General features: G+C 46.3%; 1 protein-coding gene across 2 annotated transcripts in view; it reads left to right on the top strand.

The window, feature by feature from the left end:
- IGDCC3 (immunoglobulin superfamily DCC subclass member 3) overlaps nt 1-15,389 on the top strand; it is a 102,636-nt gene that overhangs the window by 57,117 nt on the left and 30,130 nt on the right. For both annotated transcript variants that reach the window (XM_048318029.1, XM_048318030.1), the window contains exons 3-5: nt 1,071-1,215; nt 3,949-4,079; nt 8,582-8,719. In XM_048318029.1, coding sequence (XP_048173986.1) covers nt 1,071-1,215; nt 3,949-4,079; nt 8,582-8,719 — 414 coding nt within the window. The remainder of the gene's footprint in view (nt 1-1,070; nt 1,216-3,948; nt 4,080-8,581; nt 8,720-15,389) is intronic.

The raw sequence follows: 15,389 nt of genomic DNA, 5'->3' as shown, positions 1-15,389 counted from the left end.
CATTACACTTGATGCATGTGAAAGGGGACGAGGCTTTCTAGCTGGGGAGAGGGTGTCATTGGGCTGGGGTGATGGAGCAGGGGGTTCTCTTGGAGTTTGTTTTGTATGGTAATGTGAGAGATCCTCCTGTGGATGCAGCACTTTAAATGAATCATGAGCTCAGTAACCACTGGGATGTTTATTAGCTTTGAATATGTTTATTGCGGAGTCAACAGGCAGCACCTTCCAATTAATTAATAGTAATAATTACAGTATTATTTATGTAGCTCTAACAGCATGCCAGAGTGTTTCCACACAATGGTTACAGCTGTGGCTTGCTGGAACAGGCTGGTCTGTATTCACCCTGTGTGGGCATGCTAGGGTTCATCATTTACTGGTGCTCCCAGCTCCAAAAGCCTCTCTTTGCTGAGCTCTTGGCAGCTGCTCTTTCTTTTGGCTGAATCATTTTGTTCCACAGTGTGGTGATGTGGCTGTTCCTGCTGCGGTGCTGGAAGGCAGAGTATGCAATGAGCAGGAGCACCTGCAAACAGAGGTGGAAGTCAAGGACGGTACATTTCACTAGGGTATTTCGGTATTCTTCTGCTCGGGGTATTTAAACAACATGAGTTTAGGAGTCAAGCTGTACATACCAGAAGGATATTTACAACAGAAAAGACATTGATGGCAACAGAAAGAATCCACCTCTCTTCTGATGTGGACTAGGATCCAAAGGCTGCTCAAGCTGTTGGGAATGACCTCTGCTAAGTGCCAGTGCAGTGTCTATGTTTCTCGCTGCCTCTGCAGACCTTGCTGAGGACCATGATCATGGAGCAAAGTCTCCTGTTCTGGTTGAGTCAGTCAGTTCAATGTGCAGAGGCAAGTGGGGGTACCAAGAACTTCCCACTAGTCTTGTTTTTCCATGCAGAAGGTTAGCCTACAAGTTGGCCTTCTGCTCTTACATTACGTTACAGTCCCATTTGTGTTCTGTGGGAAATGAGGGTGTTTCTAGGTTATGTGAAGTTGCTGACATCTTCCAGTTGTTGGATCTTTCTTCACATGTGAATACTTTTGTCTCTCTTTTTGTCTTCCAGCGATGTCTGACTTCCACATCCACCCTCAGAATGCAGTGGTGGAGGAAGGTGGTGTAGCGAGATTCCAGTGCCAGATCCATGGCTTGCCTGAGCCAGTCATCCTATGGCATAAGAACAGCATGCCAGTCAACACAGACAACGAAAGGTAGGACAGCTCCAAGCCATGTGCTGGTGGCCTTTCTCCAGGTGGGAAAAGATGGCCAGACTTCCTATTCCTTTCACGGCTGTACTTGGACGCAACTAACCTGGGCTAAGGGTCTTGGCCAGTGTTCCCACCATGGAAGACTCTTTTGTTTAGTGTAGTGGCTTTTCTGGTTTGGTTCTCCTTCTGGCCAAACACCTTGCAGGGGTACTGGCATTTCCCAGGAGAGGTAGATAAAGCTATTAGCTGATTTTGAAGGGCTTGCACTGACCCTCCCTGATCAACCCTGCTCCAGGTTTGTTTTCCAGCATGGAGACCTGCCCAGCAAGCCTCAAAGAGCTGGATAGCTTTGGCATCCTTCATCCCTCTGTGGCTCCATTTTGCGTAACTCTTTCTGAGACAGATCCATGACTTAAGATTTTGCATATGGGTCCTGGACTCTTTTAAGTGCTGAATTACACTGTGGCTGCTATCCCCAGGTGGACTCCCTCATGTGTGGCAACTGGCGAGCTCCACAGAGAGCTTCCCACAGCACCCTGAGCTGCCATTTCCCAAACAGTCTCCTAAAGAGAAACTCCAGCTGCCTCCCCTGCCAACGTAGGGAGCGGCACGTCGCTGCTTCCTGTGTTTGACAGGCTGCTCCCTTTGCGTCAGAAACATCCCTCATCACAGTTTGATCCTCGGCACAGCGCGGGACAGGTGGCAGGAAACGCATGCTTGGTGCCGGCAGCTGCCAGTGGCCCCAGCTGTAGCTCGGGAGCCGCACAACCAGTGGTGGGAGACAATCGCTCACAGCACACCTCAATCGCGGATTGACGTCTCTGCCTTGGGAATAGGCGAAACCGGGAAGCTGTAAATATTTTCATGAAAGCCCCTATTCTTAAAAATGTCAGTTCTGCAGCAGAATGTGGTTGGGTTCTTTGGAGGCAGGAGAAAACACAAGGGCTGGAACAATGCCTGACCTTCTCAGAGCGGCAGTGAACTTACAGTAGAAGGACCCAAGAGGCCCAAATCTGCCGTGGAAAACTGCAACTGTCAGGTTTTGTTTTTTCTTGCATTTTTCATCTGAGCTTTTTTTAGCCCAGCACAGGGTTGATTTGTTAAGCCTGATCTCCTCTGAAGGCTTCTTACTCATACAGGTGCTGAACTGGGGATGCAGTTGAATGGAGCAACTGATCTGAGGTGGCATCAGCAGAAGTAAGGGGTGGAGAACTGGGCTGGATACCTTGTGGCATTCCAGTGAGATGTTGCAGGACAGGTCAAATTCCCCTGAAGTCCTTCATGCATCATTGATCCTTTCCACTTGAACCCAGGGACACGGTTGTGGACATGGTCAGAGATGTGGCAGGGATTTAAATGTGACCAGGACTTCTTTTCTCCACGGCTGAGGAACCCCAAGGTTGAGGAGCTTCAAGACCGAGAAGCCAAGACTTTTCTCCAACCCAGAGAGCTCCAAGCTGTGCTCATTCCCTCTGCTTCTCCTCTGGGGGAGGGAGTCTGCCCAAGCCCAGGAGGATATGGCCTAGGAACAGTTTCCCTACGTTCGTGCCCTGATTTTGAAGAGATTTTGCTTTTTGTAGGAGTAAAGTTACCAGGGAAGGTTTTTATTGTCAGCTCAGTAGATTAATCTCTCATACCAGAGCCTGGGTGATGAGAGTTGCTTCTCTAACTGAATTGGATTTCTGCATTAATCACGCTTGGTGCATTTCTGCGTATAAAGTGTATATAAATTTGTATGCCTAGTCTTGCACTTGGAGGCTTTGAAGGCAGAATAATAGCTTTGGAATTGAATCTTCTAATGATGTGGGCAGATTGTTAACAAAAATGAAGGCTTCTTGTAGTATAATTCATCCAAAACAATGGGCATTTTAAAGTCCCAGAGAGATTGCAATCAACTTTGGGCCATGTAAAACTGATTGCTGTCATGCTGCCACTGACACGGAGCCACGCGTTTGGAACCCGGCACAGGGAGCAGGTTATAGGCACTTAACCATATGCTGATACGGAGAAAGATATTCTTCATCATCCGGACGGAAATGGATTATTAACTCATCACAGTGTAATGACTTACTACCAGCCAATTTAAACAAGTGGTTGCCAAGCAACCTGTAATGTATGTGTACATATATGTGTGTATGCATGCATGATTTAAATGTGCCTATGTTTTAAAGATGTAAAATATTTATTGATGTTTACATTTTCCCACTCAATATTTATTTTAAACATACCTTTTCATGCATCTGAGGTTTTAAGGTCATAAGGATTTGAGTCCTGGACCTGGTGTGGGGAGTGTGGAGCACAGGCTTCTCCTGATGCTTGTCTGTGGTCACTGTGCTTCAGCTGATGAGTGATGATTCCCACGTCATGATAACTATAGTGTCAGCTGTCCTCACATGCAAATGCATTGCCAAAGCTTTTCCACAGGTTAAATAGGAAGCATCTACTTTGTAGCCTTCCAACAAAAATCACCATTTTTCAAGGATGCATCAGGAGATAAATGATTTTCTTTTACCCCCTGTAAAGAAGACCAGAGGCTCAAGTATCCAAAAAAAAAAAAAAGAACTGATGCAGAGGTAGGCGTGGGCTCAGCCTGCAGGGGCGTTGGCATCTTAGTGGTATTGGCACCTCTGCACTGGGGTGCAGGGAGCCAGCCTGCCTTGCCTGGATGGGTGTGCAGCCTGCTGTCACATCATGTCCTGCTTTGCGAGCTTTTGATTCTGTTTTCTCTTCCCACAGGTACACACTGCTTCCCAAGGGGGTTCTCCAGATAACGGGACTAAGGGCAGAAGACAGTGGGATATTTCACTGTGTTGCCACCAATATTGCTAATGTGAAGTTCAGCCGGGAGGCCCGACTCACTGTGTCAGGTTAGTGTCAGCTACACTGTACTGGCTTCCTCCCTGTCTTCTTCATACTGCTGTTCTGAACTGGGACAGTTTAAGAGAGCTTCAAGCTAACAGCACTGAGAGGCATTTCTCTGTCCAGCCATAACACCTTCCTTGTTCTGGATTGATATTTGTTCAGATCCCCTCCAGTAGGGGACATCCCAGGTTCCCTGTGGAAATGGAGATTGCGTCTTTGGAGATAAGAGGCAAGGGAAGTCTGCCCAGGGATGGTTGGGTGGAAGTTTCTCTCTGAGTTCTTTCTTATATGCAGCCAAAGGTCTTTCCCCTGAGCTGTGATAATTGCTGGTACCCAGGAGCTGGAAGCTTTCCAGCATACAGCCACATCTCACAGCTTCCCATCACCCTCCAAAATACTACTTGGCCAGTGGTTCTGGAGCGGAGACTTAACACCTGTACCAAGTGTCAGATTAGCCTCTGCTGACCGTAAAAAAGCAGCACGTGTGAAATGGGGTGAAGCCAAGGGAAGAGTGATGTTGTGTATATCAACTCTGATAGGGAAAGAAAGCAGGTTAACTGGTTCTGAAAGACCTTGGAGCTTCGGGTGCCTGTTACTTATCTGTTTGCTTGATCTACATGAACAGTAGCCACATGGAGGGAAAAAAGAACAGTAAATTATCGATGTGGTGAAGTTCTTTGTGTCAGTTTACTGGCCTGAGTTATTATTTCTTGCAGGGCAGAAAGTGCTAGTTGTTCTCATCTGACCATCCCACACTGCAGATGGATATTTTCCAGGTTTCCTGTCTGTGAAACATTTGTGGTTTTTTCTCCTCCTTAAAGTAGTCGGATGATGAATATGGGCACCGTCTGTAAGTGTTTGTTGAAGGGTTTGGACCATGCTTCAGTGCCTGCACATCAGCAGAGCTGCTGGAACTGGACATTTGCATGGAAAACTCATTGCTGTGGGTTAAGCCTCCATGGAAAAGCTTTATGCTCTGTGGTGTTTGCTAAGAACACACAAATATCTGTTAGAACTGGACAGCAGGTATGTGTTAGCATGTGAACCCTGGGCTTTGGCACGGCAGCAGAGGCTGTGGTGAGCCACAGAGGTGCACGGGGCATTGCTTCACTGGTGTGGGTGTTGTGTCAATAAATACTGACCTAACGAGAGTGCTGCTGTGCACATTGCATTAGGCATGATGGGGTAAGCAGAATTCTTGCAAATCTTTGTATCGCCTTCCTCTTGTGTCAGGGGTGAAGGGAATGGTCTCTCTGCTCTTCATGGTGGTGGGAGGGCTCCCATTTTTCCCTGCAGGGCAACAGCTTCAGCCATTGCTTCACCAACAGAGAAGCACCAGGTCTGCCTCCCTGAGGTTTCCGAACCAAGCCCTGCCTGGAGAGGGAGGAGGGAGAGAATGAGGATGGCCTCTGGAAGCCTGTGCCCTGCAGGGCACTGCCACAGCCTCGTGGGAGAGGAAGAGGAGGGTGGCTGCCTGTGGGGGGTGAAGGAGCCTGCTCACCACGCTCTCCCTCCTCTCCCTGGCAGTGGTGGCAGGGCTGCCAGCAGTGAGCAGCACAGAGATGTCTTCCAGTCCTGCTGATTGATTATTTTCAAGTGCCTGCTCAGCGGAGCTGCTCCCGAGGGGCTGCCTGCCTCTCTGCACTGACACCTTTCCAGTGCGAGCTACAGCTCTCTCTGCTGCTGTCCTTTTGATCAAGATCTGGCAGGCAACCCTCCCATCCCTGCTGGAGTGCCTGTCTCTGCTGGCAGGACTGGGGACCTCCCCATCCTCACTGTGACTGCTGCTGGTGGAGTCCCAGAGGACCACAGGCATCATTAGAGCCTTTTCCCCTTTCAGAATAAATCCCTGCACTGCCCTGAACCCTGTTGAGCTCCAGCAGCACTGGCCTGTCATGAGTCCCTTGATTTGTCACTCCTTCCTTCCTGACCCTGCATCAAAGGGCTGGTCTGGTTGAAGAAGGAAACCTCCTTCTTGATGGTAGGACATGGTTGGCCCCTTTGTGTTGTGCTGGCATCTGACTGCTGTGTCCCTGCTGTGTCCATGTCCTTGCTGTGTCCCCGTCCCTGCTGCCCCTGGAGCTGTCACTGCCTTGGGTGGTGTGCTCAACAGCAAGGCTACAGGACCATTCCCTGGCCTTTGCAGGAGAAGGTGAGCAGTGGTGGAAATGCCACTTCCAGAGTTGGACAGCATTTGCCCAAACTCAGGGAGCTGAATCCACACTCAAAAACCTGAATGTCTAAGACTCAGAGTAGAAATCAAAGAATGAGATTTTAAAATATTTTGTTGTCAAGCTAATGTGTTTTATAAATTCTGCTTTGAGCTTGGCTCCCATTTGCTGATATTCTTGGGTGACCTTGGACAATTCATTTCATTTCTCCATGTTTTGAAATATTGAAATCGCTATATAATACGCTGATAATACCGTATTATTCTAAGCGTGAACATTTAGTATTGTGATTCAGAACAATAAATCTACATGGGTTTTAAAGGCACTCCGAGGTACTGAGGGGAAGGTATTGTTTTTCAGATCTCTTGGGGTTAACCAGCCGGTCATATGAATTTATTGTGCATTCTGGTTCTCATCAAAAAATCTGCATTTTATGGCTTGCAGTGAAATGCATTTAGTGAGAAAGTCTACTCTTAAGTCACACTGACACGGTGATTTTTCTTGGATTTTGCCCATTTACACACAAGCTCGGAGTCACTTTATTGCTCCCTGCTTGGCCCCCGTAGGAACAATTAACAAACAAGCTGCTCTGATCTGTGCTTGCCCTTGGACCACTGTGGAATCCCCCTGCTATGCCCTGATTCCAGCCTCTGAGCTGCTGTGAAAGGATAACACTCAAAAGTGCAGAAAGAAATTGTTTTTCTTGGAGAAGAGCCCCTGTAGATAGATTTTGGCGGATCACTTCTCTTTAACGAGCCTTTTGAACATTGGGAAGTCCATGTACAGGAGTCAGTGTGGGATGGTCCCTATGGTAAAGCCCAGCCAGGGCTGTGCTCCCCAGCCCTCCCTGTGCCCCACTCCTGCTCAGCGGCAGATGACGAGCCCAAGTATTTCTCTCTGCAGGTGTACAGAGCTTTTTTTGCCAGCAGCTGTTAAGATTGATGGAATTTCTTAAACACTGCTTGACCTCAGCATTTCTGGAGTATAACTCAGCTCTTATCAGAGACAGGGAGAAAGACTAATGCAGAGATTTTCACTGTTCCTGTTTACTGAGAACTGAGAATATCCTCCTCTCCTGCTCTCAACAAATAGGAGTAAAGGCTGCAGGGACAGCAGGGATAAGGCACTTTTTAGGGAGTCAGGAGATGTGGGTTCAGCTGTGGTGTATGTAACACAGGATGATGCTTTTGTCCCATGCTCTCGTTCTGTCTAGTGAAATGCATTTTCTTTTGCCTTTCTTGTGCCTGTCTGGTGTCCAGGGTCCTCGTGCCAGGATTTTGTTCTGTTATGGGTCTGTACATCCATCTTGCACAACGGGTTTCATTCTTGGTTGCTGCCACTTGGTGCTACTATAGTGCAAATAAAGGATTAGTGATTGTTTCATGAGCAGCAAATGTGTCACAGTTATATCAGAGCAATGGGATGCATCCTCTCCCTGCAGGAAAATGGTAGGAAAATGACCACCCTTTGGGGTGCAGTCACCAGAGGAGTTTCCTCTCAGAAGGATCCTCAGCAGGAATCAGGACCGTTACGTCCATCACTCCTTGTCCCAGGATGGGGCATTTGGAGCAAATGACACCAGCAGCAAGAGAAGATGCTCACAAAGTTAGGCACTGTGGACTGTATGAATTACTATATGGCTTGAGATGCTAAAAGATAAAGCAACTCCTTCATTTATTTGCATTCCTGCTGTCCTGCATGTTGTGTTTTCCTTATATACCATGCACATCTTCTCTTTGCAGTTCACAGCGCAGTTCCTTCTTTATGCTGCTGATATCCAAGTGTAAACAGGGCTGTTTGTGGCTGGATCATTGGTTCAGGGGTTTTCCCCAGGAATAATCAATGCACACTAAACATGTTCAGTGTGACTGTCACACAAACATTGTGCTCCTTTTGTTTCATGTACATCTCAGATTTATTGAGGATTACACCATCCACATCATTTAGAATCCTAGAATGGTTTGGGTTGGAAGGACCCTTAAAGATCATCTCATTCCACCCCCTGCCATGGACGGGGACACCTTGCACTAGACCAGATTGCTCCAAGTCCTGTCCAGCCTGGCCTTATGGATTCCATCCCTGGAAGTGTTTGACTTCTCTGGGCAACCTCTGCCAGGGCCTCACTGCCCTAACAGGGAAGAATTTCTTCCAAATACCTAACCTAGATTTCCCCTCTTCCAGTCTGAACTCATTACTCCATCTCCTCTCACTACAGTTCCCGATGAAAGAGGATATGTACTTAGAAGAGATGTACTTAGAGGATGCCTGAAGTCCTCGATGTTCCCTTTAAACAAGAGGGAATCAGATGCCTTCTGACAAATGTGCTGTCTTTGCAGGCTCCCACTCCACCGTGTACAAGGACCCCATGATTCTCGTGGGCCCAGAGAACCTGACGCTGACCGTGCACCAGACGGCAGTGCTGGAGTGCATTGCCACCGGCAACCCCCGGCCCATCGTCTCCTGGAGCCGCCTAGGTAAGCCCTGGGGGTCACTGGGATTTCTTCCTCCTCTCCATAGCCATCAGGTAGGAAATAGGTAGGTGCCACTGACTATTTTATACAACTGATTCATCCTCTCCCTTCCCACGGAAGCTAATTGTAGGCTTGAAGTGCTTTTTATCCTCATGTCTACACTTTGTTTTTTCTCTCTGCCAAGATTCTGTTTTCAGCTGTTAGAGAAGTGGGTTGGTTAAACCTGTAGATGTTTCATGAAAGGTGATAATTTTATCTTTTCTCAAGTGACAGCATCTTCTTCTGCTGCATCAAAAACATCACCACTGTTGGCCTAGAGAAAGCAAAATCATACACAAACATATCTTTCACATAAAAACAGACTTGAAAGAAATTTGCTGCCTGTTCAGGGAGTTTTAAAACAATTTTAAGGGGGGGAGGGTGTTTAAAGTAGTGTGTCTGAAGCCCTGAAAAAACAAATGCTTGCTGCTGGGATCCGTGATATGTTTTTAAATCAGCATGGAAACCAGAGACAGTGTCTGATGGCATCATGCAAGTGAGGAAGAGCAAAAGGCTGTGTTTCTCTATGGTTTATTTTAGGTTCTAACTTTGTGATGATAGCTTAGAAACTGTTTTGCTCAGACCAACACTCCCATTGCCCTACAGAAACCTGTGCTGAGTGAAGAGCTGATGGATTTTGTTTTATCTCCCAGAGCTTGTAACTCTGCCTGTGCACACAGTGGGGTTGGGTTGAGTTAGGATTTCCCAAGATCTTGCAGTCCTCGAGGTCACATCATTTTTGGGATGCTCATTTCCCAGTGTCTCCCAAGGTGGCTGTGAAGCACAAACAGGGATAATCCTGTCTCATGCTGCTGTGCTGGATGTGGGACTACACCCCCATGGCTCTCCAAGGGTCAGGGTCAGCTCATGGGCAGGGTGACTTCCTGCTCCAGAGCTGCCTGCCAGGGAATCAGGACTTGCATCCAATATCAGTTGCACATTTTTTCCATGTTTTCCCTCCTTGCATCCTCTGGTGGCTTGTAAAATCAGCCTGTGTATGCCACTAACTGGCATTTTTGCCTCCAGAGCAATAACCATCAGATTGATGCTGTTTTAAAAATTCCCCAGACACTCTGTATCACTGGTTTGGTTCTCTTGGACACAAGGCAGCTCTATGTTAGTGCTCAACTATAATAAACTACTTTATAATTGCCTTAATTATAAGTGCTTATTACCTTCTTCAAAACACTTGTCTCTATAGAACAGTGCAATAATGAAGATGTAATAGCAGTGTGTGATGTTTGTCTGGATGGTCTGAGCTCAGCATTGCTTTCCACCAAAAATAAATACCCTCTCCACGCTGCTTTGCAGCACAGCGGCAGAATCAGAGCTACTGAAGGGGAAATAGATCCTGTTATTTTCCCTCTCCTTCAGCAGGAGTGTTTCCTGTCCAAAGCATCACAAGGTCTTGTTTATTATGACAGTGATCCTGATAGCGACGTGGTGCATGGGCTCTCTGATGACTTGGAGAGTTTGTCATGTCTTTGTAGCCATTTCGGAAATGCTTTCATGTGTCCTTGTCTCTGTGATCACGAAGAGGGAGAGGGGTTTATGGTGGACAGGGAGGTCCTCAGAGTATCTGTCATCTCTGGCTTCCTCCCATGTAAAGGTCTTCTTCCTGAAGTTCTTCCTACGGAGCCAGTTTAGCTTAGATAACCAGTTAATTCACTCACCTTAGGAAAAAAAACACTTTTAATCCATTTGCAGAAATAAAAAAATCCACAGCCACAAAGTCTTAGAGATGAAGCTGATTTAGCAATAGGAATGGCTTAATTTAAGCAAAAAAAGTCAATTCTGTGTGAGCATCTTTCTTGCCTGGTAGAAGTAAGGAAGAGCTGTGGCGTTGCTGTTGTGCTGGGGCTTTGCACAGGGCACGCTGCCTTTTTGGAAACCCCTTCTGAACCCCTTTGCTCACAGTTTTGACATTGTGGCATTTCTTCTGTCAAAAAGAAGCAAAAGAACAATTTTGCTTTCACAGCTTTCTGGTACAGGGGAAATCAAGCCATAAACACCATTTGCATTTCTTGCTTTGGCTTTGCTAAAACCTGGCCTGTTTTCAGTGGGAAAGGCAGCTATATTTTGCTTAAAGGAAATAATTCGGATTCTGGGACAATTTTTGAGTGTCACACAATCAATTTTGAATTTAATTTCTTTGGGAATATGTTGTAGCCCCTGACCACAAACAGAATTCCTGTGTCTCGCCGTGCATGAAATGTCAACATTCATTAGAGAGCAGGCTCTGAGAGAGATGTAAAATCATTAAGGGTTTGTTCAGGGAAGATAGGGATTTTCCTTTCAGAGCTATGCACTTCAGGCTTGGACCTGTATGTGTGCACAAATTAATATCCTGGGCACTTACTGCAAAGCCTTTTGAATGAATGACGATTTTAATGTATCCTTACTCTTTAACTGACAGGCCACTGAGCTGGCCTCCATAAAAGGTACCAAAGCAGAATAATAAACTATTTAGAGAGATACAGAAAAGTGAGGCAAGAAAGAAAGGACAGTGATTATCTGATAGCGTTATACAGAAGTTGTCAGAAAGGGCCGCACAATGGGAAGGAAATTACTAAAGAGGGAGCCATTCAAGAAGTAAACTATACAACAATTGTAGGAGCCAATTAATTGGTAACTTATTGGACACAGAAGCTTGCAATAGATGGCTGACTGGTTGACAAGAGCACCGTTCCCGTAAGTGTTTAGAAATAATAGAGTAAATTTCACCACTTCACATACTGAATAGTCAACTGTTGCAATGTACTCTAAATATGCTAATCCATAGTGCCCAGTGTCCGCAGGAGCAGGAGACCCATGTGTCTAAAAAGTGGAAGGCTACTATGACACAATACAAAGAATTCACAAAAGACCTAAATGATCAACATTAGAAAGTTGTTACTTTCTTTCTACTTGCTACTTATAAAAGAAAGGCGTTCCTGTTGTTGCATATTCATATCGCCTGGCACGTTTTAAGGGGGCTCTGTAATTGGTGCTAGTGTGCCAATCACTCAGTTAGCAGGCAGAGAATGGGCTCCAGAAAGCATCACATACACCTTGGAAAAATAAATAATGTGGCTCCCAAACCGCAGGCGTCTTTCATCCAGACTTCACCCCAACAGGGAACCTGGAGGTATCTAAAGGGGCCTAAAGGAAGGCTGGAGGGGGATTTTTTGCATGGGTGTGCAGTGATGGGACAAGGGGGAATGGCTTTAAGCTGAAAGAGGGTAGATTTAGATTGAATATTAGGAAGAAATTCTTCTCTGTGAGGGTGGTGAGGCCCTGGCACAGGTTGCCCAGAGAAGCTGTGGCTGCCCCATCCCTGGAAGTGTCCAAGACCAGGTTGGATGGAGCTTGGAGCAACCTGGTCTAGTGGAAGATGTCCCTGCCCGTGGAAAGGATTGGAATGAGATGATCTTTATGGTCCCTTCCAGCCCCAACCATCCTATGATTCAGTGAACTCCCTACTTGTCTATAGCCAGAGCATCTTTTGGGGGCATCTCCCATTTGGAGAATGGTCTCCTTTATTAATTAGAGGTCTGTCTGCTCTTCACAACAGCTGAGCCTCCCCCTTTTGTCCTCATCAATTGAAGATCGAAAGACATTTCCCTCCAGACTGGCTTTTTTTCAGCCAGCCCTCAAATTTTCTGCTTTTTGACTTCTTTAAAAGAAATAGAAGGTCGTGTTAAATGAGCAGTGTTTTCAAGCCTGCCTGGGTCCTGAGAGCTTTGGGAACTGAGCAAGTGCTTTTGCAGTCTTTCAGATCTCCATGTGAAGAGATGACTTAGTGGTGGCAAGTGATGCCAGGAAGGTGGATTTTTACAGGGTTTGGATTGCTTGGTCCAAACCATTCTTCAGGTCTCCGTGTAAAGAAAACAGGGTAAAAATAAATAGCAACTTTTGCAAAGCAGGTGGAGACATCAGTCCCTCAGCACAGCAGTTCTGCAAAGTGCAGAGCTTTCAGGATGCATGGAATTTCTTGTGTAAACACTCTGTATTATTTATATGTGTTGTCAGCGTTACTAAGTTGGACTAGATATTAGCTGAAGACCTTCTAGCTGACTGCAGGACGGCTCAGGCTGAGTGAGGCACAGTAGAGTGAGAAGGATGGAACAGACTGGGAAAGTAGAGATGTTTCTGTAGAAGCCCTTTTCAGTGCTTTTTGAAGGGGAGGAGTTGAGGTGAGAGGTGTCTGGGATGATCTGGCACAGTGATCTTTGCTGGCTGTTAGGGATGGCCACGCTGACCCAAATGGCAGATCCACTGAGGTTTCTGAGCTTGGAGGGCTGTGTTCTCCAGGGAAATGAAAGATGTGTGGACAGGTGCTGTTTTTTCAGACCACTACACCTCTAATAGCTGGGGTTGGAGAGATAACTGAGGGCATATTGATGCTGGTATTTGGACTTGGGGGGGAGCACCTGCTGCAGGCTGAGTCTTTGCATGCTTAAATGATGGAGCACGTTATAAATAATACAGTAAAACTGCTGACATTCAAGTCACATTTCTGTGGTATTTCTCAAGGCAGTGATGTGATGAAGGATCCAGGTATGACCACTTTTCATCTTTCACTGGTCCCATCCCTCCCTCAAGAGAGAGATTTGATTTTTATGCCTATTGTAAATATAGACTTCTGAAAGGTCTAATTTAAAAGATGAAATCAAGTTCAATTTGGATTTAATTCAGACCTCTTTACACTTCAGTTCAAATGCTGTTTGGAAGGAATGGTTCCTTGTTATTGCTCATTAAATGTGGGACAGGTCATGTTTTACTGTCCTTTTTATGGTTGAGCCATTTACTGCGGCAGTGGCTTGGCCAGCAGTGTGATCATTTAATGACATTGTTTTTCTCTCTCTAAAAGACCTGAGCATTTTTCTTTGCAATGCAAATAATGAAGAGGTCTGGCATTTCCTGTCTAATGAAGCAAGGAAACCTTCAAGCTTCAAAATTTCCTGAAAAACAATATATGAAGAGCATGGCAGGAGATAGGTTTGGGAAGTACTTTTGTAGCTCTCAGTCCATGCTTTGCCGATGTTTCCTAGAGGGATGCTGCCCAGAATCTGAAATGGGATCCCTCACTCCTATGGTTGTATTGGGCTTGCACGACAAGGTTTTGGTAGTGTGGGGGCTACAGGGATGGCTTTAATGAGGATTTGCTGGGAGCTTCTTCATATCCAGTGGAGCCAATTCCAGCTGGCTTCAAGATGGACCCACCACTGCCCAAGGCCAAGCCCATCAGCAATGGTGGTAGCACCTCTGGGGTAACATTTAAGAGGGGAAAAAAGTTACTGCACAAGAGCAAATTGCAGCTGCAGAGAGGAGTGGGAACATGTGAGAGGAACAGCCCTGCAGACCCCAAGGTCAGTGCAGAAGGAGGGGCAGGAACTGCTCCCAGTACTGGAGCAGAGATTCCCCTGCAGGCTGGGATGCAGCCTGTGGTGGGGCAGCTGTGCCTCTGCAGCCCTTGGAGTTCCACAGGTGAGCAGAGATCCACCTGCAGTCCATGGAGGAGCAGGGGTTTTCCCAATCTATTCCAGAACCTGCTGGTTATGAATGACCCAAACTCTCTAATATTTTTTATTATGCAAAGCATGACATTACATCTAAAGCATGTAATTGCTGGGTAACTTTTAGCCAGCCCTGCATGCTGTCTGTGTTGGACCATGAAGCTCGTGGCAAGATTATGGCACAGACTTTGGAGCACAAGATCAGGCCTCTTCTACTGTAGTGGAGCACATGAGTATGGAAGTCTCATGGGATGGTCAAGTGGGGACATCACCAGGGCTGCTTCTTGTTTCTCTGGTTTCTGTAGGTTCTTTAAACTCCTCCATGAGCAAACTTGAGAGAACTGAATTCATGATTCCTGTCTGATTGAAAGCATGCTCCCTTTAACTGCTCCTCCAGTAAAACTCCTCCCCTGCCTTGCCCCTCTGCTCAGACACCCTGACATGTGCTAGGCCTGATTTAGAGCTGCCTTTGTCAGACAGTGTCTTAAAACACAGATCAATGAAACAATAGAAAGCAATAGCCTGATACTAATGAGACACATTGTAATTAGAGCTGGCTGGGAATTTTCCAGAGAAAACAGGGAAGAAGTGAATTCCCTGATACTGAACTATTTCACATGCCTCATATCCAGCACTCAGGATGGGGGCAGCTCTTTTCAGTTGCCTTTCCAAGCCAGAGTAACTGAGATCTAACCACCAGCTCAGAGAGTGACCAACCCTAACCCTTGGCCCTGAGCTAGTGTGTGTTCAAGGGCTAAGGAATCAAAAATCAAGTATTCTCTTATTTTCTGAAGCCACAAAATCCATCAAGGGTTATCAGGTAAAGTGGTATAACTTCTGGATCAGGTAATCTACAAGTCATAAATTGCTGGTGGCTGGGAAAGTGCATCAGGGAAACACTGCAGTAGGTTGGCTGAACTTCTTCTTGAAGCCTCTCTGTTGGAAATAGGCTATTGAGCTGATTGGATCCTTCCTCATTCTAACGCAAGAACCCAGGCAATGGCTCAGAGAAGCTGAGATGATTTATCTTGGTTTAACCCCTCTGTTGAACTGTGTTCTGGGTGCTTCATCTTAATCTGAACATGTGGTTGAAAGCTTTCACATTTCCTGTGGTGGTACTTTGGGTTTTTAAGCAG

The sequence above is a fragment of the Corvus hawaiiensis genome, chromosome 13 (genome assembly GCF_020740725.1).
Source record: "Corvus hawaiiensis isolate bCorHaw1 chromosome 13, bCorHaw1.pri.cur, whole genome shotgun sequence".
Classification (NCBI taxonomy): Eukaryota; Metazoa; Chordata; class Aves; order Passeriformes; family Corvidae; genus Corvus; species Corvus hawaiiensis.
Note: the sequence above shows the minus strand (reverse complement) of the source record. Positions and strands in the feature narration are given on the sequence as shown.